The sequence below is a fragment of the Manis pentadactyla genome, chromosome 5 (assembly GCF_030020395.1).
Source record: "Manis pentadactyla isolate mManPen7 chromosome 5, mManPen7.hap1, whole genome shotgun sequence".
Taxonomy (NCBI): domain Eukaryota; kingdom Metazoa; phylum Chordata; class Mammalia; order Pholidota; family Manidae; genus Manis; species Manis pentadactyla.
Window position 1 is genome coordinate 154,890,903 of NC_080023.1, and position 22,626 is coordinate 154,913,528.

The window sequence follows — 22,626 nt, forward strand, 5'->3', positions numbered from 1 at the left end:
AAGAGCAGTCCTTGGGCCCCTGACTCCAGAATCACCCAGGCACCTGTTCACTATGGGCCCACCCCAGCCTTGCCAATTTAGAATCCCTAAGTGCCCAGGAATCTGCATTTTCACAAGCAACACTCCCCCCCTCCCAGTTCCAGGTGATTTTCATGCATGTACACATTTGAAAACTAACTGGTATACCTGTATAACCAAAATGTGTGGTGCAGCCTCAAATCACAGTCCCTTGAGGGCACTTCTCAGCTTCAGTTTCCTCATCTGTAAAATGGGCACATTGCCCTGGCCTCTTCCAGGTTGCCATGATGAAAAACATAAGGGATCTGAAAGTGTTTTATTAACTATGAGGTGGTTTTGAAGATCAGCCAGCTTCCTAAGCAGTTTGTGAAATGACTCATGGCAAATCCTAGACTGTGTCAGCACTAGAAGGGGCCATGGAGACTATGGAAGGCTCTTGCTGTGTATACACAGGGAACTTGAGGCCCATTCAGGAGCAGGAACCTGTGAAGCCAACCAGTGATAGATTCTGGCCTACGCTGGATTCCCAGCCCTGGGGGTCAGCCTGTGCCCTGGCTCCTCCCCAGAGAAGCTGCCAGTATGAGAATAGTAGGTCTCATCCAAAATAACCAAGCAAGACTCTGACAGTGGGTGAGAGAAGCCAGCAACATTCCCATTCTAGATGGCATTTCCCTTCTCCACACCTTCCCAAAAGGTCTCCATAACAGAAACATTCGCTTTTTAAAGCCCTCTCATACCCAATTGTCATTCAATAGACACCCATTGAGCACCTGTCATGTGCCAAGCACTATACTGGTTGCTAGAGAAGGAAGATAGACATTTATATTATTGCCCCATTTTATCATGAGGGAACAGGCGCTAAGTGCAAGAGCTTACCTAGCAGATGAAAAGGCTACTATTCCAGCTTGGGGAGGCCAAAGCCAGGGCTTCTCTGAAGTCCTGTCCTCCCCCAAGTATTCAAGTACGCAACCTGCCACATAGAAGCAGGTACCTTCCTTCCCACAATTCCTCGTCCTGCTGCAGCAGAAAGGAGTGTAGACCAGAACTCCCAGAGTGAAATCAAGGAAGAGATAAGGGCTTTCTGTATCTATTAATACCCACTTGAGAGCAGCAAAGGCCTGAAAGATGGGGCCCCTTGGCCTCAAGCCTGGTAGATCCTGATAAGGCTGTTCTCAGTGTCAACAGCTCTCCTCAGGCTGGTAGGCTTCCAAAAAACCCACAATTACTGGGTAGCCACTTCCATTGATGGTCTCCTTTCAGCCCCATAATCCTGTAAGTGAAGCTTGTCTATTCACACGGTGCAGGAAGGCAGCTCAGAGAGAGGCACTTGCGGTTCAAGGTCACAAAGAACTGAGATGGGAACTGAGGCTAAGTCAGCCTGTTCTTAGCCTGTTCACTGCAAAACCCAAGGCCTGCCCTTTATACCTCACCACCCTCTGTAAATGCCCCAAGAAGCAGGCTCAGAGCTGTCAAGGTTATAATGTGTGATTTGCAAAAGGTATTATAGTGGATAGTGGCTTAACTAGGAGATACTCAACCCCATCACCACCTCTACAAACTTCTTAGGAGTCCAAAGGGGTAGAAGCTCCAGGGCCCATGATCTTGGTCTGAAGACACCTTTTCCTCCATTCTTTCCAAGAGGCAGAATGGTGTAGAAGTGATAGTGTGAGCTTCTAAATCAGGTGGATATAAACGGGAACCTTGATCTGTGTGACCTTGGGCAAGTCAATTCACTTCCTGTGGGCCTCACTCATTCAATCCACAGATACTTATTGAGCACCTACTATGCAACAGATATTGTGCTAGGTGCTGGGGATACAGCTGGAAGAAAAACAGATCCATTTCTGATACCCCGAACTCATAATCCAGTGGGAGAGTCTCAATTGTCTCCACATATCTGCATAATACGCTCGTTAAGAAGTTGACCAGTGACACAAATAATTTAAAGCTATTTATTCCACATACCTCGCCACCGCTAAACATACATTCTTAGCTTAAAAAAAAATCTCCAAATATTTATTTCCCATCACTATAATAGGTGCATAATTGGGAGAAATGATTCTGTGGTGACTTAATTTTATTAAGAGGCACAGAGACATCCATTGTTGAGTTCTGGCAGAGGGAGGTAGGTTGTTTTCTATCTGCAACATCATGTTTGTCTTGAATGATCCTTGTTGCTACACTGAATTGTTGCATTGACAGTTTACTGTCCCTTGAGATGTTCTGTCCCTGTGCCAGTTCTGGCTGGGTGTGAACACAGGCCTCTTATCCATCTGAGAGGCTGTCAACCATAGGAAAAAGCCCTATGAACCAGGCAGACCCCAACCATGTGGCTTGGCTAGATGACCTTGAGTAAGTCATTCATTCTTGAAGAACTGTGCTTGCCCCATCTGTAGAACAAGGGGCAAGGCTGGGTCTCAGGGTGGAATGAGAAAAAAAAAAAAAGACAAGCAGAGTTTTTAAGATGATCCATAGGTGTGACTTAATGTGCCCACAGAATTTTTTCTGCATTATGAATTAATTCTGAGGTTTTTTAAATTGAAAAATGCTATATAAAAATTCAAGTTTCTGGCTTTCTTTTAATTATATGATTACTGCTAAGGAATCAACCTGTACCCATGTAGTCCCTCTGCTTTGCAGGTAACTACACTAAAGAGACATGGAAGAGTAGGAAAAGTGGGTATTCGTGGTGAAACAGGAGATATGGGGCTTAGTGCCAGCCAACAGCTGTCTGGCCATGCGGCCATGGCCAAGTCCCTGGTCCTCGGTCAGTCCATATGTTCAGTGGGGAGTGGGCCAAAGGGTCCAGGGTGTAATGTAAGTGGATAGGTCTCAGGTTGATAACCGAACCTCCCTTCCTCCAAACCCCATTACTCCCTGAGCTCATGCTCTGGGAACCTCCTCTCTACTGCTTGCCCAGGGCCACTCCTTTCTCTGTATCATCCCAACAACTAAGGAGGGGCTTTGTTCTTCCAGGGAGAGGAGGAAAGCAGGCGTGGTGGCTGGGCTTGCCCTGACCATGGCCACAGCGAGTTAGTAGGGGGACCTGAGAGCAGAAGGGCTGTTTTTCATCTGAAAATGAGGATAAAAATAATAATAATAATAGTGTTTGCCTGATAGGATTGTGGGGACACTGAGTTTAGGGCTTAGGACAGTACCTGGCACATAGAGAGCGCTCAATAAATGCCAGCTGTTATTAAGAATGAAAGATGAATCACTGAAGCAGTTTGCCTACATCTCTCGACTTTTCCAAAGAAGACAAGAAAAACTGTTCTTGTTAGGCTGCAGTTTTCATGAAGCAATCTTTGCTGCCTCCCAAACTCCACCTGGCACAGGTAGGCAGAGAGACAAGGAGAAAAATATGTTTGGAGGGCAATGAAATATGTAGATGAGACAGTTAATTCCATTGATACTAAGACATTTCTTTTCATACTTTAACATCTCTAAAATTGAGGTGCATGGTACAATTGATGGCATGTCCATTTTTAGTCAAAGCTCTTTTCTTTCTTAGGGGCTCAAAATATGTTGTACTTCATCTGTGATGGTGACTTACAAGTTTGAGATGTGATATACAAAATGTGCCAGGCACAGCGCCTGCAATGTCATAAGCCCTCAGATTCTCGTCCCGCTCTTCAGCATTCCCAACACAGGGGCTGGCCATGCTGGAGTAAGCAGCTTTTTCTCTCATTTTCTCACTGACACCTGCTGACCTGCATTGGCCCCAGGCTGACAGGCACATGGCAAATTCGATGACGGAGGGGAGTAGGGAGGGCTCAGTATGGGAAGAGAAAGGCTCTTTATAATATATTAAGATATTCAGAGAGGAGGAGCCAGGGATCTTTTTTTTTTAAACAACATCCCTGCTGGAGGCCAGAGTTACATATATGCTGAGCAGGCCAGGAAACCAACTGAAACAGGGGCATTGTATCCAGGCCACTGGCGGGCTGAGGGAGCATTGTTAGGGCCTGGCCCTGTCTGGGAAGAGGGGGGCAGGGGGAGTGTGTTCCCATGACTCCCTGGGGAGTAACAACAATTGGGGCCAGCTGGGAAGCCCACATGCCAGGGCCCCTGTGGGCGGGTGGCTGGCCCCACAGGGGCCTTGATGGGCTGTCGGGGGGGCGGGGCAGAAGAGGCAATGAGGGAGCAAGGTCAGGTCCCGTTTCTCAGATCGGGGAGCAAGGCTTAAGGAGGAGAACATGGGGATCATTTGCTACACATGACTCTCTCAACCCCACGGCCCTGGCCACTAAGTTTCTCTCCAAACTGCATCCCAGATCTGCCGGCTTCTCCCTTCCTCATGGCTCCACCCTGCTCAGCCGGACCCGGTGTGGCCTCCTTTCTGGGCCCTTGCTCTCAGCCTGGCCCCCTACCTTCTCTGCACGTAGCTGGAAGGATCTTTTCCAAAGTGTAAATTAGATCACATCACTGCCTGCTTAAACCTGCCAAAGGCTGCCTGTCACACTTAAAAGAAAACCCAAACCCCTTCCTCTGGCCCACAAAGCCTGCCTGATGGGCCCAGCCAGCCTCTCAGACTCCGTCTCCAACGTGCTAATGAGCCCCCACCCTGCACTCTGTTCCAGCCACATGGGCCTCCTGCCAGGCCCTGGAAGGCCTTCAGCTGGTTCCCTCCTCTGGGCCTGTACACTTTGCACATCCTATGCCGGGAACACCCTTCCTCTCTATCTTTGCATGGCTCTCCCCTCATCGTGGGCCTCAGCAAACATCACCTCCTCAGAAGCATTCCCTGGAAACCAGACCCTTCTGTTCTCCCCTTCCAAGTCACTCTATTACACTGCACTGTTCTGTTGACTTCATAGTGCCCACTGCTCTCTGAAATGATCTTTGATTTCATTTGTCAGTCTTCCCTGCCTAGATTGAAAGCCCTAGATAGGCAGGAACTGGCTTCTTTCACTGCTGAATCCTAGCCTCCAAAATCACTGGGTACTTACTTGGTACTTCATAAGGACTCAGCCAACATTAGCCATTATTTTTACTATTCTCATGCTCAGTGCTTGGTAAACAATGACAGCTGCCATGTGGAAGGTCACTCTCGAGCAGGAGTCCTGAATCTTTGATTCATGAACCCAAGTGTCATGAACTTGGACAGGAAAAAAAACAACACTATATTTTCATTAGCTTCTGACTGAAATATAACATTTCCTTGAATTCTAAGTATAGGCAATAAACCAGAGGCCTATTAGTAGCACCTAGGGTTTATTGCCAGTAGAAATCATGGCTATTTCCGTATCTTCTCACAGCTGCTGCAGGTATCCTGAGATACTGTTTATGCTTCTTGTACTTGTGGAACTGCGTGGTTTCAGACCTGCCACTAGAGCTAGTTATTTAATGTATTAAAAAAAGAACATAATTATAAAATCATGAATTTTAAAAACATTTTGATAATTATTTCAATATTCAACATAATTGTTGTCTCTTGTAACCCTATGTATGTTTTATGAGCTTGAAAAAGAGCATTCTGAGAAGGATCCACAGAATTCATCAGATGCCAAAGGGGTTCATGACATCCATAAAAAAGACACCCTAAAAAGGACTGTCCTACAAGAGCTTATATGGTCTGGCCCTGCTCCTTCTCTCAGCAGACGTCCAGCCCACGAGGAGAAGCTGAAGGGAGAAGCCAGGAGAACAGTAAGAACAAAGTTTCCAACAGAGACCCCATGAATTACATTTTCAATTCTGCCTAGGCCTGTTTTGTTTATGAAATCATGACATCTACACAAACTTTGTGCAGACACCTGCTATAGAGAGCCCCCCAGTAGGAAGCCGTCCCTGAAAAATACTCAGAAGAGAGCCTGGCTTTCCCACTGTTCTCCACTGGGCCCCTGTGGCCTTCCAGCTCACAAGAGTGAGTCCTGTAGGAGACCTTCTGGTCAAAAGTAAAATCCTCTCACCCAAAATGCTCTTCAAGGCACACTCTCTCCTTATGAATCTGGAACAAGACAAGGGGAGGGGAAAAATGTTTCTTTTATAAATATCCTCTAATTATTTAAAGAAAACAACCCATCTGAAGTCATGGAAGGTAAGCGACATGAGGTTTGCCCCAAGGTGGAGTGCAGCACAATGTTCTGGTTTAGGAGGGTGTCAGGTTGAAAACCCGATTCTTTAAACCCAAAACACACTCATGGAGCAGGAGAAAAGAACAATGTAGAAAGAAACGCTATCCCCAGAATCCTTTCTGGGGCCTGCGATGTGGAAGGCAGGAGCAGCAAGCATCATGGGAGGTAGTTCCTTGGCGTCTCAGCCTGTGAATCATCATTCTCACATGGGTTCACTGAACCATCTCTAATTTGGGAGGGAACAGCCGAAGGGCCCCAAATCTACTTGTTTTGTCCTTCCCCTTTCACTTGGAGCTCCGTGGACTGAATGTTTGGTGTCATCTATTTAAGGTTCAGGGTATCTAGAGTGGTCCACTTCATGCTGATCACAGTAAGGACCTGCTCAAGATATTCGGAGGGCAGAATGGAGGGCTTGGGAGTGGGGAACAAGCCCAAACAAGGACTCAGTCTCATATCAGATTATTGATCAAAGAGAAACCAAACACGCAGAGGACAAGCAAGAAATGCCAGAGCTGTTGAGATGATAGTACAATATAAAAATTTCTCCTAAGACAAATACAGGAGTCTGTCCATAGAGTATCTCAAGAAGGCTGAGCTAGAAAGTGCTAACAGTGAGTGCCCCTGGCAAGGGAGGGAGTTGAGAACGGAGCTTGGGTTTAGGAGGGAACCACACTTTCCCCCCTTATACACCATTTGCACCACTTAAGTTTTGTACTATGTGTATGTATTATCGATTAAAAAATAATGTTTTACAGTCCTGCATGTCAGAAGACTTCATAAGAATGTAGCGGATGTTTAGCAAACACATATTGAGCCGCTGCACTATTTCAGGACCTGGCTTTTATGGAGTGCCTATAAAGGGCCCTTTGGCAATGCCTGCTGCACAGATCTTAGGAAATGGAGGCTGAGCTAGGAGGGAGCGGTGTGGGGACCCTCCCAGGTCTGCTGGAAGCCAAAGCTCTGCTCCTCAGCAAGGACCACACTGCCTTCCTCCCTGGAGTGAGCAGCTGGAGGACCAGATGCTCTGGCAGGATGCAGAGAGATGCCATCTGTGAGGGAAACCTATTCTTAGAGAGCAGAGACAGTCGGTGGTGGAGCCAACCAACTCCCAGCAGCAGTGGGGGGATGTAGGGAAAGCAGGCAGCCTAGGCTTTGGGTAGGGTAGGATAGGCTAAAAACAGGGTGTACTCCTTCTTAGGACCACACTTCCTCCTATGTTTGGATGCTGTATTAGAAATAACAGCAAACATTTATTGAGTGCTTACTTTATATGCGTCCTATCATTTGATCGCCCAGACCACCCTATAAGGTGTGTGCTATTAGAACGCCTATTTCATAGATTAGGAAGCAGGGGCACAGAATGGTTAAGTCACTTGCCCAAGAAAACAGGGCTGAGCCCAGGCATTCTGGCTCTAAAACCTATGTCCCTAACCACCATGCTACAATGCCTCTCAAAGTGCTGTACCAGAGGCCAGTTTTAGTTTGGGTTCCCCCAACAGGGACCCCAAGACAAGGATTGAGTGCAAGTGGTTTACATGAGAAGTGGCCCCTTTGGAAGCACTGACAGGGAGACAGGGAAGGTGGTGTAATCAAGCAGGAGCTTGGTCCTGCTGGGGCACTCTGGGAGCCAGTGTGGGCAGAGTTACTGCAGAGTTATCCTTCCCAGGGATAGTCAAGTGAGGGCTATGGGTGTGGGGTACTCATCAGTCATTGGGTGAGGGCTGCCTTTGGGAGGTGTTGATCCTCCGGCACTGCAGGCCTGCTGTGGGGTGGCAGGGCAGGCACCACTGGCAGGTGAGAGCCTTCAGGCAGAAAGACACAGGGACGGCAGCTGGAAAAGTCAGCTGGTGGGCACTAAGGCAGCAAGCCTGACGGGATTTGGTGGGGCACCACAGCATCTGCTATAAAACTTGGTTGCTGATGGTCACCCTCTCCCATCCCCATAATCTTGGGATCTCATTCAGCCTCTACAGACTGAATTAAGAGACCTTCAAGATCATCTTCCCCACGCTTGTAGTACAACATCATGGCTGAGAACACTGTTGTTAGAATAGGATATAATCTCACCTCAATTACCTAACAGCTCTGTGACTCAGTTTCCTCATTTGTCACATGGGATCATATTGGCCCTATTTCATCCCCTACAACCTTGTTTCTCAGGGTGTGGCTCAGACCAGCAGCAGCATACCTGGCAGTGTGTGAGCAATGCAGACTCTCAAGCCGCACCCCAAATGCTCTTAATGAGACTCTGCATTTTAATGAGATCTCTATTGACTCATTTGTACATTTCTACTAGCAACTTCTGACATATAAAAAGAGACTGAAGTATTCCTACTAGACCAAAGGTCTCAAATTGGTGGTCCATGGCCCAAATCTTCCTGGAGACCTGTTTGATTTGTTCCAGCATGGTAGTTTTAAAAAACAAGATGGGCACGGGTCTCCAGTTCACCACATCACCATCACTCCCTACTGCATAACACCCAGAACACCTTCATTTATGCCACTTGCCAGACATTTGAGTTTCGCCCCTCTCTGGAACAGATCCTATAACCAGCTAACATTTGCATAGCAAAGCTTAGGTTTCTAAATTTAAGGTAAGGCACTGAAAAAAAACATGAGCTTTGAAATCATATAGATCTGGGTTCAACCCTGACTTGGCTTTCATACCACCTCGGGCAGGTTACTTCCCCACTCTGGTCCTCAGTTTCCACATCTGTGAAATGCAGATAAAAATACACACCTGTAAGGTCATTGTATGGATTAAAAATAGTATGTGCAAAGCACCCAGGAGGAAGTAGGAGCTCACTAAGTGGAAGTAATTAGTAGTAGTGGAAGTCATATTTACACAAGTCCAATGTGGACACCATGTATTATTATTATCCTCATTTTATAAGAAACTGAGGCTCTGAGAGGTTAAGAACCCACCCCAGGGCTACACAGTGGAGTGGGGACTCAGACCCATGTCTGCAGCTCTATATTTGCACTGTCCACTAGAATTTTCCCCAATGATGGAAGTCTTCGGTGTTGTCCACCACGTGAATCACTAGCCACATATGGTGACTGAGCACTTGAAATATGGGTGGTCCAAACTGAGTGTAAAACACACACCTGATTTTGATGACAAGAAAAAGGGTGTAAAATATCTTACTAATTTTTTATATTAATTACATGTTGAAATGATAATACTTTAGAAATACTAGGTTAAAGTATATAATTAAGATTAATCTCATCTGCTTCTTGCTACCTGTTTTTAAATGTGGTGAGCAGAAAACTTCAATTACATACATAGCTCACATTGGGTTTCTGTTGGACAGTGGAACTCCAGAGCGAGTCCAGTAGAGCACCTGAGGCAAGGAATTTAATATTTTTTAAAAGCATATTTGTAACCCACCACCCACCAGCAAGGAGCCCTCTGTTCCATAGGAGTCAAAGTTCCATACCCACCAGAAAGCAACTTCAGGACCTTCCTCTAAGTCTGATGATTCCCGAGGCCTGGGGTGGGGGTGTGTTGCCTTCCCTGGTCTCATGGAGGTCAGCAGCACAGCTGGGATCGTGCCCAGGGTGACTCAGTCTGATTCAGCCACTTGTTCTACCATTCAAGAGTACCTAACGGGATGTGAATATCAGTGATTTTACTTCAGCAAAGAAGACCCTGGAGTAATAAAAGTTGGAGTCTGATACCCGTGATCTTGAGAAGGCAGAATCCTCTGTGAGGATTCACTGATGGAGTCAATCTTGAGGCACAGCTGGACACCTGGAGTCTTCATGCCGTAGAAGCTGCTGTAAGCATCTCAGGGCTACATTACTTTGAGGCATGGCTCTTGTTGTAGATGAGGAAGTCTGAGATGTCATGCCACACGTTGCTGTCTTCATACAGGTAGGTCATGGAGGACCGCAGTGAGGGCTGCAGCGTCCAGCTGTGGTACTCGAAGAGCCATAGCACCAGCCCCCACACCACTGCGGTGAACAACGGAAATGGGTGCCACCTGGGCTTGGGAATGTAGCCCTTCTCTACGCTGAGGCGGCACAGGGCAAAGATGACACGTGATAACACGTACATGTTGACCTGCAAGGACGTAATGACAGGAGATTACAGGTGGGCACAGCCACTGGGAACCTTCTGCCCACCCCTAGGCCCGGGGCCATCTACTGTGTATTGACTGCATCAGTGTTTTTTAGAACTGGTGTGCAATGATTTGAAGTGGTATGTAGCAGGCACTTTAATATTACTACACTTTAATATTACTATTTACGTATTTATTATTTTTCATTTAAAACGTTTTAAAAATGAATGTACTTAAGACGCTGAAAAAGCACTTGACAAAATTCAACATCCATTCATGATAAAAACTCTCAACAAAATGGGTACAGAGGGCAAGTACCTCAACGTAATAAAGGCCATATATGACAAATCCACACCTAACATCACATTTAACAGCGAAAAGCTGAAAGCTTTTCCTCTAAGATCAGGAACAAGACAGGGATGCCCACTCTCCCCACTGTAATTCAACATAGTACTGGAGGTCCTAGCCACGGCAATCAGACAAAACAAAGAAATACAAGGCATCCAGATTGGTAAAGAAGAAGTCAAACTGTCACTATTTGCAGATGACATGATATTGTACATAAAAAACCCTAAAGACTCCACTGCAAAACTACTAGAACTAATATCGGAATTCAGCAAAGCTGCAGGATACAAAATTAATACACAGAAATCTGTTGTTTACCTACACACTAATGATGAACTAGCAGAAAGAGAAATCAGGAAAACAATTCCATTCACAATTGCATCAAAAAGAATAAAATACCTAGGAATAAACCTAACCAAGGAAGTGAAAGACCTATACCCTGAAAACTACAAGACACTCTTAAGACAAATTAAAGAGGACACTAAAAAATGGAAACTCATCCCATGCTCTTGGCTAGGAAGAATTAATATTGTCAAAATGGCCATCCAGCCTAAAGCAATCTACAGAGTCAATGCAATCCCTATCAAAATACCAACAGCATTCTTCAACGAACTAGAACAAATAGTTTTAAAATTCATATGGAACCACAAAAGACCCCTAATAGCCAAAGCAATCCTGAGAAGAAAGAATAAAACAGGGGGGATCTTGCTTCCCAACTTCAAACTCTACTACAAAGCCACAGTAATCAAGACAATTTGGTACTGGCACAAGAATAGAGCCACAGACCAGTGGAACAGAATAGAAAGCCCAGATATTAACACAAACATACATAGTCAATTAATATACGATAAAGGAGCCATGGACATACAATGGGGAAATGACAGCCTCTTCAACAGCTGGTGTTGGCAAAACTGGACAGCTACGTGTAAGAGAATGAAACTGGATTATTGTCTAACCCCATACACAAAAGTAAACTCAAAATAGATCAAAGACCTGAATGTAAGTCATGAAACCATAAAACTCTTAGAAAAAAACATAGGCAAAAATCTCTTAGACATAAACATGAGCGACTTCTTCATGAACGTATCTTCCCAGACAAGGGAAACAAAAGCAAAAATGAACAAGTGGGACTATATATCAAGCTGAAAAGCTTCTGTACAGCAAAGGACACCATCAATAGAACAAAAAGGCATCCTAAGTATGGGAGAATATATTCATAAATGACAGATCTGATAAAGGGTTGACATCCAAAATATATAAAGAGCTTGTGCACCTCAACAAACAAAAAGCAAATAATCCAATTAAAAAATGGGCAGAATTGCTGAATAGACAGTTCTCCAAAGAAGAAATTCAGATGGCCAACAGGCACATGAAAAGATGCTCTACATTGCTAATCATCAGAGAAATGCAAATTAAAACCACAATGAGATATCACCTCACACCAGTTAGGATGGCCAACATCCGAAAGAGAAACAACAACAAATGATGGCGAGGTTGTGGAGAAAGGGGAACCCTCCTACACTGCTGGTGGGAATGTAAATTAGTTCAACCATTGTGGAAAGCAGTATGGAGGTTTCTCAAAATCTCAAAATAGAAATACCATTTGACCCAGGAATTCCACTCCTAGGAATTTACCCTAAGAATGCAGCAGCCCAGTCTGAAAAAGACAGATGCACCCTTATGTTTATCACAGCACTATTTACAATAGCCAAGAAATGGAAGCAACCTAAGTGTCCATCAGTAGATGAATGTATAAAGATGTGGTACATATACAAAATGGAGTATTATTCAGCCATAAGAAGAAAACAAATCCTACCATTTGCAAGAACATGGATGGAGCTAGAGGGTATTATGCTCAGTGAAATAAGCCAGGTGGAAAATGACAAGTATCAAATGATTTCACTCATCTGTGGAGTTTAAGAACGAAGAAAAAAACTGAAGGAACAGAACAGAAGCAGACTCACAGAACCCAAGAAGGGACTAACAGTTACCAAAGGGAAAGGGACTGGGGAGGATGGGTGGGAAGAGAGGGATAAGGGGGGGGAAAATAGGGGGGCATTACTATTAGCAGACATAATGTAGGGGGGCATGGGGAGGGTTGTACAGCACACAGCACAGAGAAGACAAGTAGTGATTCTATGGCATCTTACTATGCTGATGGACAGTGACTGTAGTGGGGTATGTGGGGGGGACTTGGTGATGGGGGGAGTCTAGTAACCATAATGTTCCTCATGTAATTGTAGATTAATGATACCAAAAAAAAAATGTATGTACTTAGTTCAAAACTAACAAGTAACTTGACACCAAAAAATGCAATCCTTAAAGAAAAAATTGATCTCATCAAAATTAAAAAATTTTTGGTTCTAAAAGTCCACAGGAAGAGGTTGAAAAGAAAAGATACAGATTGGGAGAAAGTATTTGCAAACACGTATCTGACAAAGACTAGTATCTGGGCTATATTAAACAAAAACTGCCAAAACTCAACAGTACAAAAAAGAATCCAGTTATAAAATGGGCAAAAGACATGAGCAGGTAGTTTGCTGAAGAGGTAACACAGATGGAAAATAAACACATGAAAGCATGTTCAAAGATCATCAGCCATCCGGGACATGCAAATTAAAATCACGAGATAGCATTGCACACCTATCAAAATGGCAAAAATAAAAAATGAGATAAACCAAATACTAGCTAGGATGTGGAGAAGTGGATTACTTATGTATTCCTCAGGGAAATGTAAAAGAGTAGTCACTCTGGAAAATTGTTTGGCAGTTCCTTTTAAAACTAAACATGCATGTACCATATGACCCAGCAGTTGAACTCTTGGGGACATTTACTCAAGAGAATGAAAACTTATATTCACCCAACTTGTACAGGAATGCTCTAAGCAGCTGTTATTTCTAATGGCAACAGCTGGAAACAACCAAGATGTTCTTCAACAGGTGCATGTATAAACCAGCTGTGGTGCATCCATACCATGGAATACCACAGCAATAAAAAGACATGAACTAATGAAACACAGAACTTGGATGCATCTCTAGTGAATTACAGAGTGAAAAAAGCCAATCTCCAAAGGTTACATACTGTAATGACTCCACTTAAATAACATTTTTGAAATGACAATATTTTAGAAATGCAAGTCCGAGTAGTTGTTGCCGGGGTCAGGGAAGGAGGGGAGGGGGAAGGACATGGGTGTGACCAGGAGTCCTAGCCTTTAGAAGTTTGTAGACATTTAAATGAAATTTCTAACAAGAAACAAAACTGGGGAAACTTTCTCAAAATACAAAATGCTCCTATCCACAGATTCCACAATTCCATGTTTAGGAACTTTCATGCTGATGGACTATGTGCAAGAAGATGTCTCAACAAAGATGTAGACTACAGCATGTGTACAATGGCCAAGGCTAATGACACCCTAAATGTCCATGCAGAGGACACTGGGGAAGTCGGGCTGGTCCATCCACCCGGTGGAGCTCTGCTGATGTTAAAAAGGATGAAGGACTGACAAGAAAGGTCTGTAAGACACATTGTTTCAAGAAAAAAGTGTGGCAGTGACCTTGTTAGTGGGAAACTTGATATGTACACTGACAGAAGGATAGACAGGAAGGACTGAAGGGTTTACACGGGACAGAGTTAGAATGACTGCCCTGGACAGTGGCTTGACAGCTGGTGGGACATGGGAACTTTCTTCTCAACTCATTTTCTATTTCTTGATGTATCCCAAGCATCTAGAAGTGTGCTGGGCACATAGGGGGTGCTTAGTCTGCATTTTTTAAAATATGAAAATAAAACATTATTGTTATAATTTAAAAATATTTAATAAACTTGAGGGAGGCAAATAGAGGGGCTGCCAACTTTTCATGTTGCCCGAGGACTTTATTTTAAACAACTAGCATTTAATTTCAACCGCCATTTCATTAAAAAAAATAAAAACAGAATTTTTAACCCAAAAAAGGGAAAGTTACAGAGTAAGAGACAATTCTTTGAGTGTAATATGTTTAGTTTTATGAAAATCTTACAGAAGGGTCATTTTTTTTTCTCATTTCATAGCAATTTAAAAATTTTTTTAGCTTTCTCAAAGTACAAATTTTTTTTTTTTTAAAAGCAACCTTTACCACAGACAGCAGCACACACATTGATCTGGGAGCCATGAAGTTTCAGCAGGCTGGTTTGCAGATGGGGAAACTGAGGGGGAAGTGACCCCCCTAGGGTCCCACAGGCACTGGTTAATCATAGACCCCTGGACATGTAAGGGAGCCAAGAGCTCATCTTTGATCCCCACACCCAACTCTATACCTGAACCACGTCCCACCCGACCCCACCCCAGCCCCCACCCTGGGGGACAATTGTCACCTGGCTGTTGATGTTATTGTTATCACTGAACACCAGCAAGCCCCCGATGAACGCAGCCAGGAATGAGTGCACCGGGTAGGTCTTGCCCTGCAAGTGGGACTGCAGAGCGCAGAGCCCCTTGTAGGTGAACACGAAGCAGGCCAGGTTCTTAGAGTGGATGTACGTGGCCCGCAGGATGGTCCACAGCTTCTCCCGGAGACTACACAAACACAGGGAGCCACCATGAGAGCAGGCCCAGCTATTCCAAGGACATACACCCACCAGGCATGCAACCGAGGGAGGCAAGGAAGGCTAGGGCCAAAGCTCGTTCCAGCCCAGCCTCCAGCCTCCACGTCGCCAGGGCTGCTCCCTCACTGGATTCAAGCCTCGGCTCCATGCCACCTCCTGAGAGGTCTTCCCTAACCACCCTACAAAAAAGAATGCCCATCGCTTCCTGTCTCCTTATCCTACCTTTCCTTTCTTTTACAGATCCTTTTGCCACCCAACATGTACACGCTTGTTTATTATCTCTCCGCAACCCTTGCTCCACCCCAAGGGAAGCTACTCGACAGTGGTGTCTACATCTGGCTTGTTCATCTGGCCCAGAACAAGGCCTGGCACATAGTAAGTGCTCAATAAATGGTTTTGTAGTGAACATGTGAAGAAATGAATGAGGGAGGGAGGGAGTGCCTACTATGTGCTGAATCTGGGGATACAATTCTGAGCAAAACCAAATCTGCTTGCTGCCCTCATGAGGTTTATGATCAAATGGGAGACAGAAGTATAAATAATCACGAAGGAAGAGCCAAACTTTGACCTCGACAGGAGCTGAGGATATGAAGGATAGGTCAATGAGGTCAAGTGGGGAGAGTGGCATCCCAGACAGAGGGATCAGCCTATCTTGACAGGGGACAGAGCGTGGAGGAAAGGAACAGAAACAGGCCAGGCCTGGGGAGACAAGTGTGGGCAAAGGACGTGGGGGACAAGCGGAGCCATGCTAAGCTTTGGCTTTATCCTCAGAGAAGTGAGTATTTAAGTAAGACAGGGACTCAATTTATCCTTTAAGATTAACTCACTTAGAGGCCATGAGAAGAACACAGGAGGGCAGAGGACGCCAAGTATGGTAAACCCAAGTGCCCTCAGGGCAAGATGAGGACCTTGAAGTGGGTCTACTGGAACTTGTGGAAATCTGCTAGGTGAGTCAGAAGTCAGCTGGTTCTCACCCCATAGGAACACGGGCCCACTGCTGCCAATTTTAAGGCAAGAAAGCTGGATTTTCCAGCAATAATCCTGTCTTCAAAATGTTCCTAGAGTCTGACCACTGACACCACCATGGTGTCAGTCACCAGCATTACTCACCTGGATTATTGCTACAGCCTCCTAATTTACACCCACGTCTACCCTTGGCCCCCTGCCCCCATCTATTATTAATCTGACAGCAAACTCTTCATTCACACATCATTAAAAGGTAAGTCAAATAGTGGCACATCTGTGCACAAAATCTTACAACAATTTCTTACTTCACTTGAAAGAAAAGCCAAACTCCTCTCTACAGCCTAAAGCTGGACAGGTCCAAACCAGGTTACCCATGACCTTCCTCTGTTCTCTCCGCCCCAGTGTCCTCAAACTTGCTAGGCATGTTCCCACCTCGGGGCCTTTGCACTGGTTGTTCCCTTGGCCTGAAACACTCCTCCCCTTGAAACCCACTTGGCTAACTCTTTCATCTCCTTCAAGTCTTTACTTGAATATCACGGAGGCCTTCCTTTTTAATTCTTAGCCTATCCCTCCTCCAGCATTCCTGATCCCTTTTCCCTGCTCTAATCATCTTTCCCACTGCCTGTATCACCTTCTAACATACCATGTATTTCCCTTATTTGTTAACATTTATTTCCTGCTACCCCACTACAAGGCAGGCTCTCTGAGGGCAGCGATCATTGTTTTGTTCACTGCTGTATCCCCAGCAGCTAAAATAGTATCTGGCACATAGTAGGTATTCAATAATTATTTACTGAATAAATGAATGAGTTCAATTATAAGAAAACAAAGTGTAATACCCGATAGATAAATAAAGCAAAAAATACAAAAAGAGAAACTCTTGCAAGCTGGATTTGGCCAGGAGGTTGTCTGTGCCTGATTTTGTATGCTCCGGGTGAGGCTCCATACATTAAAAACTAGACCACAAGGAGGTTTCTGAGATACACCTTGATGAGAGAGTTATGGGAGATACAGGAAGTTCAAGAAGTCTGAGTGAAGGATAGAGATCACTCATGGACAGTTTTCCCAAGAAAGTCATCTTCACAGAACTGGTATGAGTTGCTAGGAAGGAAGTAACGGTGGGGTGAAAGAGGAAAAGGTATTCCTGGAGGTGGGTTACTGCAAGAGCAAATGTGTGGAGGTGGAACCACACATGGACCATGCATGAAATGGCAGGGAGTCCTGTGTGCCACGGGTACTCTAGGGTGGACATAGGGGAAAAGCATGGGGATGCAGCTGAGACCAGGCTGCAGAGGGTCTTAAAGGCCACGTCTGGAAATCTGGAGGACAGGGGAGCCAGAGGGGATATTAGGCAGGAATAATAGGATCAGAGTTGTACATTAGGAGATAGACTAGACCCAGCTAGGAAGCTACTGCAATCGTCCTTGCACTGAGGGCTGACCACATTCTCTCCCAGTTTGAGAGTGTGCAGAGAGGGTGGGTACCTGCCACTCCGGAAGAGAAAGGTCATGACGAGTGAGTGAGGGGCCCGGATTTTGGCTCCATAGCTGAAGAAACAAAAGAAAACAGTTAATACAGCATCGTTGCACTAGCTTCCTTCCGGCTCTGTGTGACTTCTTGTCCCCCCTTTCCATCCCTAGTCCTAACATCCTGTATGTGGAAATAATGGGGGCTTTCAAGTTAGATCTAGGTTCCAGTCCCAGCTTTGAAACCTTGGTAGTATGGGCTCAGGCTTGTTTTTTTAACTTCTCTGAGCTTCAGTTTGCCCAACAGTAGAGGGGGGTGTCAGACCTCAGAGGCCTGGCTTTATTTTGATAGAAGACAGCACAATAGAGCAAGAAAGGATAAGACACTAATATTGGTTGAACTAAACTTTTATGTGGATTAAAAAACAGACTGGAAGGAAATATACCACAATGTTATTAGCAATGTCCCCTAGGCTTGCAGAATATGGGAATTTGTTTTTTTAACTTCTCCACACTTCCAAAATGACCTATAATTGCTTTTAAAATTAAAATAATTGAAGTAAACATTTTAAATGCTACACAATTGCCTCTTTTTAAGACAATTATCTCTTCTTTCTGATCCTTCTTTCCTCTCCTCATTTGAGTAACCGGGCATTAAGTGAACAATCGAAAAATACCACATTCACTTTCATGTTCACCTGGAGTTGTTGTTTTTTTTTAACATCTTCATTATTTTAACTATACTCAAATGGGTAGTAGGAAGGAAATGATATTTGGTGCCCAATACTGCCACAGTCTGCTGTGTAGAGTTGGGTAAATCACTTTACGTTTCTGAGCCTTCCTCCTCCCATCAGTAAAAAATATTTCAGAGTTGCTTCTGGCAGTTCTTTATTGGACACCCCTTACCCCTGCCAAGTTCTCCAGCTGTCAGGCCTTGATATTCCTGGGGTCTAAAAGTCCTTGGCAGTTCCTTGAGACAACGGTCATGAGCCACGCATCACTGTCAGAAGACTATCTGTGCATGTTCCCAGCAGGCTTGTTTGAAACAGAAAAAGACTGGAAGCAAACCCATGTCCACCCACAGGGGGCTGTTGGATACATATGGTCACACCATTCGGTGGAATACTGCACAGCCACAGAAGAAGGAGACAGTTTCTTGTGTGCTGCAGTATTTATTGGAACAAAGAGTGTAGAGCGTAAAATTGTGTAAAACGAGGTAATTTTTTTAAAAGGTTTTATTTATTTTATTTATTTTTTTTTTTGAGAGGGCATCTCTCATATTTATTGATCAAATGGTTGTTAACAACAATAAAATTCTGTATAGGGGACTCAATGCACAATCATTAATCAACCCCAGGCCCAACTCTCAACAGTCAAAAGGAGGTAATTTTTTGATAAACCTGAAATTATTTCATAATAAATCTTGTTTTAAAGGTATGGGGAAAGAATATATGTATCTGTCTGTATATGCAGACAATATTTCTGAGGGAGACCTAAGATTGGACACGGGTCACTTCCAGGGAGGGGGACTAGGTGATGGAAGGACGGGTGGGCAGGATGTTATAGCATCTAATTTTTTATGCCTTCAGTAATCATGGTAATTTAGCCATATAGGAAAATGCTCTTATTTTTAGGGATGCACGTTGACATATTTAGGAGTGGAACATCAAAGTGCATTAGAACTGTACCAAGTTCATATGTCTCAGTCACTCAAGTCTGCCTCCCTAAATAGATGGGCTGCCTCTCTTCACATATAACATATTCTTTTCCACCTCCAGGCCTTTGAAACATTCCCTTTGTCTGAATGCCCTTCTGCCCTAGGCAAATTCCAACTCAGCCTTCAAAATGTCCCCTTCAGTGAATATGTTACCAAATTTTTTAAATATTAATACAGAATTTTAAGTTAAAGCCAGTGTTATTGTTGCAGTGGCCATGCTGAATCACTTATCTTCTCTCCTGCCCAGCCATGGGCAGCACCCCCATGCTGGCCCCAGCAAGCTCTCCGCCCGCCTCCTCCAAAGTCATGTCTCTTCCCCTTGAACAAAGGGGCCCTCAGCCTCCTCCAGCTGGCAAAGGCTAAAAGGGCTTTTCCTTATACCCTAGACACAAGTGAACCAGGCCCCCAACTCCTTCCATCTGCCAGGCCCCATTCCCAAAGTCCTCAAACTCAGGGGGGAGCCAGTTATTAGTGTTCACAGGCTTACTCTTGTGTCCTGAAAAAAAGGATGCTCAGGATTTAAAAGGATTTAAAGAACATATGACAGGTGCAATGTAGTGTCCCAGAAGATCCTGGTCTGGACAAACTAACTATAGAGGACATTTGGGGTGCAACTGGGACAATCTGACTAGTGACTGAACAGTAGTCAACACTATAGGTTATTATTAATTTACTAATTGTAATCATGGTAATTTAGCCATATAGGAAAATGCTTTTATTTTTAGAGATGCACGTTGACATATTTAGGAGTGGAACATCAAAGTGCATTAGAACTGTACCAAGTTCATATGTCTCAGTCACTCAAATCTGCCTCCCTAAATAGATGGGCTGCCTCTCTTCACATATAGCATATTCTTTTCCACCTCCAGGCCTTTGTTTGAACCATTCCCTTTGTCTGGATGCCCTTCTGCCCTAGGCAAATTCCAACTCAGCCTTCAAAATGTCCCCATCACCTCCTCTTATATTCCTCCTCATCTGGCATTGCCATAGTTTAATGGTCAGTCTCTCCACTGAACTCCAGGTCCTTAGAGATGGGTATGGTGTCTTAGCACTAACCAGCAATGAGATCACTATCTTGGAGCACCCTTCTATGGATGAGTTTGTTTCCATGTTACAGAGGAGGAAACTGAGGCCAGAAGAGATGAAGGCACCCAGCTTTGAAATGAAGGAACTGGCATTTGAACCCAAGGGCCTGACCTCAGCAAGTGCCTGCCCTGGCTGGGAAGTTCCTTGGTCACGGGGAGAACTGAGGTGGGAACAGGTATATAAAGCCAGCATTGGGCAATGCCCACAGGCACCAGGGCCTATGTGACTCCTATTCACCTCTGCTTTGTCCTGAGAATTCTCTGGAAGGGGCTGATGAGACAACTGATGCTATTTCAATATCTGCTCCAGTCTGGTCAAACCAAGGCATGTCTGATATGATCTGGCCAGACCCAGTGAGCCTGATTCTGGGTGCCCACAGAAGCCAAGAGCCCGGTGTTAGGGTCAGGCATCCTAGGTTTGAATCCTGGCTCTGACCCTGACCAAGTGATATGACCATAAGTAATAAGTTTACTTCTCTAAGCCAGTCTTCTTATGTGGAAAACGGAGACAATGGCAATTGCTACCTTGCACACTTATTCATTCAATAAATATTTAAGATTTATTTATTATCTGGGCCAGGTACTACTTATATGCCAAGGAACAAAGTACATAAAAACTTCTGTCCCCATGAAGCTCACTTTCTAGTGAGACAGTGTGTAAAAACAGGTTACATAAGTGAACTACTTAGTGACGGATGGTGACAAGTACTTTAGAGAAAAATTAAGCAGGTGGAGACTTAATGGATGGCCTCAGTGAGGAGGTGACACTTAAGCAGAGGCCTGAAAAACATGAGGTCAAGAGCCAGGCAGATGTCCAGTGGATATAATAGTACCACTAGCCAACAGTTTTATGTATGTATATATATATATATATCAGATGCTGTGCTACGCATTTCACATATATTGACTCAATCCTCTGACAGTGTAAGTACTACTATCATTCCCATGTCACAGAAATTGATGCTTAGAGAGGCTAAATTATTTGCTCAAGATCACACAGGTAGATGGCATCAGGATTCAAACTGAGGCAGTCCACATGCTCACCACCCTGCCATGCTGCCACTAGGATGCCAACTCCAGGACATAGATCTTTGCTTGGTTTGCTCTTTGCTGCATCCCTCATTCAGGTACAGTAAGCTCTCAATAAATGACAGCTGTAATTTAAAGGAGGCCAGCCTTCCCTCCAGGCACCAGCGAGACGAAATGACCCCAAGACCACCTCTCCTGCAGGTCTGATGACCACCGTGGAACCAATTTGCCCAGCAAGTATTTTCAGAATCTTTTATACTCACTGTCACTTCTGAGGCTTATGTACCAGGAGTCCCTTGTGTCAAATGGGAACCCGGCTCTAGAATCACACAGATAAGGAGTGGGAAGCACTCCTCATCTGCGGACAGCTTAATGGGAGAAGCATAGGCAGGGGTCGCCGCTGGTCTGCTAAAGGCCAGAGGCCAGCTTCTCCTTGTGCACATGGGGCCACTGAAGCCACACAGGCCCAGGATAAGACAGCGGGGGTGGGACGGAACTGGGCCCGAACGAGGGGATACAGGGCTAGCATGGGAGGTGATCAAGGCAAAAGGACCAGATTGCAAAGCACAAAGGACCCAGAAACACAGTAGGGGGACCCAGGCTCAAAAGGCGCTTGGAACCCCAAATCCAGCGCCCACTGCACAGAGGGTGGACATCAAGACCTAGAGACACATCAGGGATGCTCAAGGGCACATGGCGTGCCGGCGCCCGGCCCAAACCCGCTTCTCCAACCCCAGCCAGACCTGTCCCTCATCCCTGGCCCGGCCCGAAAGCCCCACTCACACTGCCCCGTTCCGGAAGCCCTTAAGCGTGGCCAGAGCAGCGTGGTAGCGGCGCTTGCGTAACAGTGCGTTGACAGCAAGGAGCAGAGCCCGCAGCTGCGGTGGGGCGGACATAGCGCAGGCGACGCGTTGGGTACCGGCCACAGAGTACGACTCGCACTTGCAGCGCCCGCAACTGCACGGATAACCGCAGCGCCTGGCAGAGCAGGACTGAGCCACCGCTTCGTTGCCCCCATAAGCTATGTGTGTAGTCACTCACACAGTAAGAACCAATCAGAGGGCGCGATTATGTCACCAGGTGCGCGCCCTCTCCCGAATAGCGGTTCGATTGGAAGAGAAGGGAAAGCTTGAAACCAATCGCAGTGGGCTTCGCCCGACTGGCCCTAAAGAAGTCGTACAGCCGAATTTACCCAATCGGAAAGCCCGTTTCCTTTGGGTTTATAAAGAAGTGTCTTACGTGTGGGTTTGAAAGGTTTCCTGAAAGAGGAGCTACCCACTCTAG

General features: G+C 45.2%; 1 protein-coding gene across 3 annotated transcripts; it reads right to left on the minus strand.

Annotated features, from left to right (window-relative positions):
- Positions 1 to 1,962: 1,962 nt before the first annotated feature.
- Positions 1,963 to 22,351, minus strand: PXMP4 (peroxisomal membrane protein 4). Of its 3 annotated transcripts, XR_005028119.2 has the most exons (5): positions 22,126 to 22,351; positions 17,530 to 17,592; positions 14,852 to 15,050; positions 9,537 to 10,158; positions 1,963 to 5,965 (listed from the first exon to the last, which is right to left on the minus strand). XR_005028119.2 is itself a non-coding variant. In XM_036902536.2 (4 exons), exons 1-4 carry the CDS (start codon positions 22,236 to 22,238, stop codon positions 9,895 to 9,897), a joined length of 639 nt encoding a protein of 212 aa, XP_036758431.2. In that variant the 5' UTR covers positions 22,239 to 22,351; the 3' UTR covers positions 1,963 to 9,894. The 3 variants fall into 3 exon arrangements, 2 of the variants coding, with proteins under 2 accessions (XP_036758431.2, XP_057358900.1); XM_036902536.2 differs by having other exon boundaries at positions 1,963 to 10,158; XM_057502917.1 differs by lacking the exons at positions 1,963 to 5,965; positions 14,852 to 15,050 and having other exon boundaries at positions 9,915 to 10,158.
- Positions 22,352 to 22,626: the final 275 nt, after the last annotated feature.

What these genes read in the sequence shown, in the direction of transcription:
- PXMP4 (XM_036902536.2), bottom strand. Translation starts at nt 22,238, where the DNA reads ATGTCCGCCCCACCGCAGCTGCGGGCTCTGCTCCTTGCTGTCAACGCA. An exon ending in GGCTTCCGGAACGGGGCAGT is followed by an intron (nt 17,593 to 22,125) that starts GTGAGTGGGGCT and finishes TTGTTTCTTCAG; the next exon opens with CTATGGAGCCAAAATCCGGG. An exon ending in ACAATAACATCAACAGCCAG is followed by an intron (nt 10,159 to 14,851) that starts GTGACAATTGTC and finishes ACGTCCTTGCAG; the next exon opens with GTCAACATGTACGTGTTATC.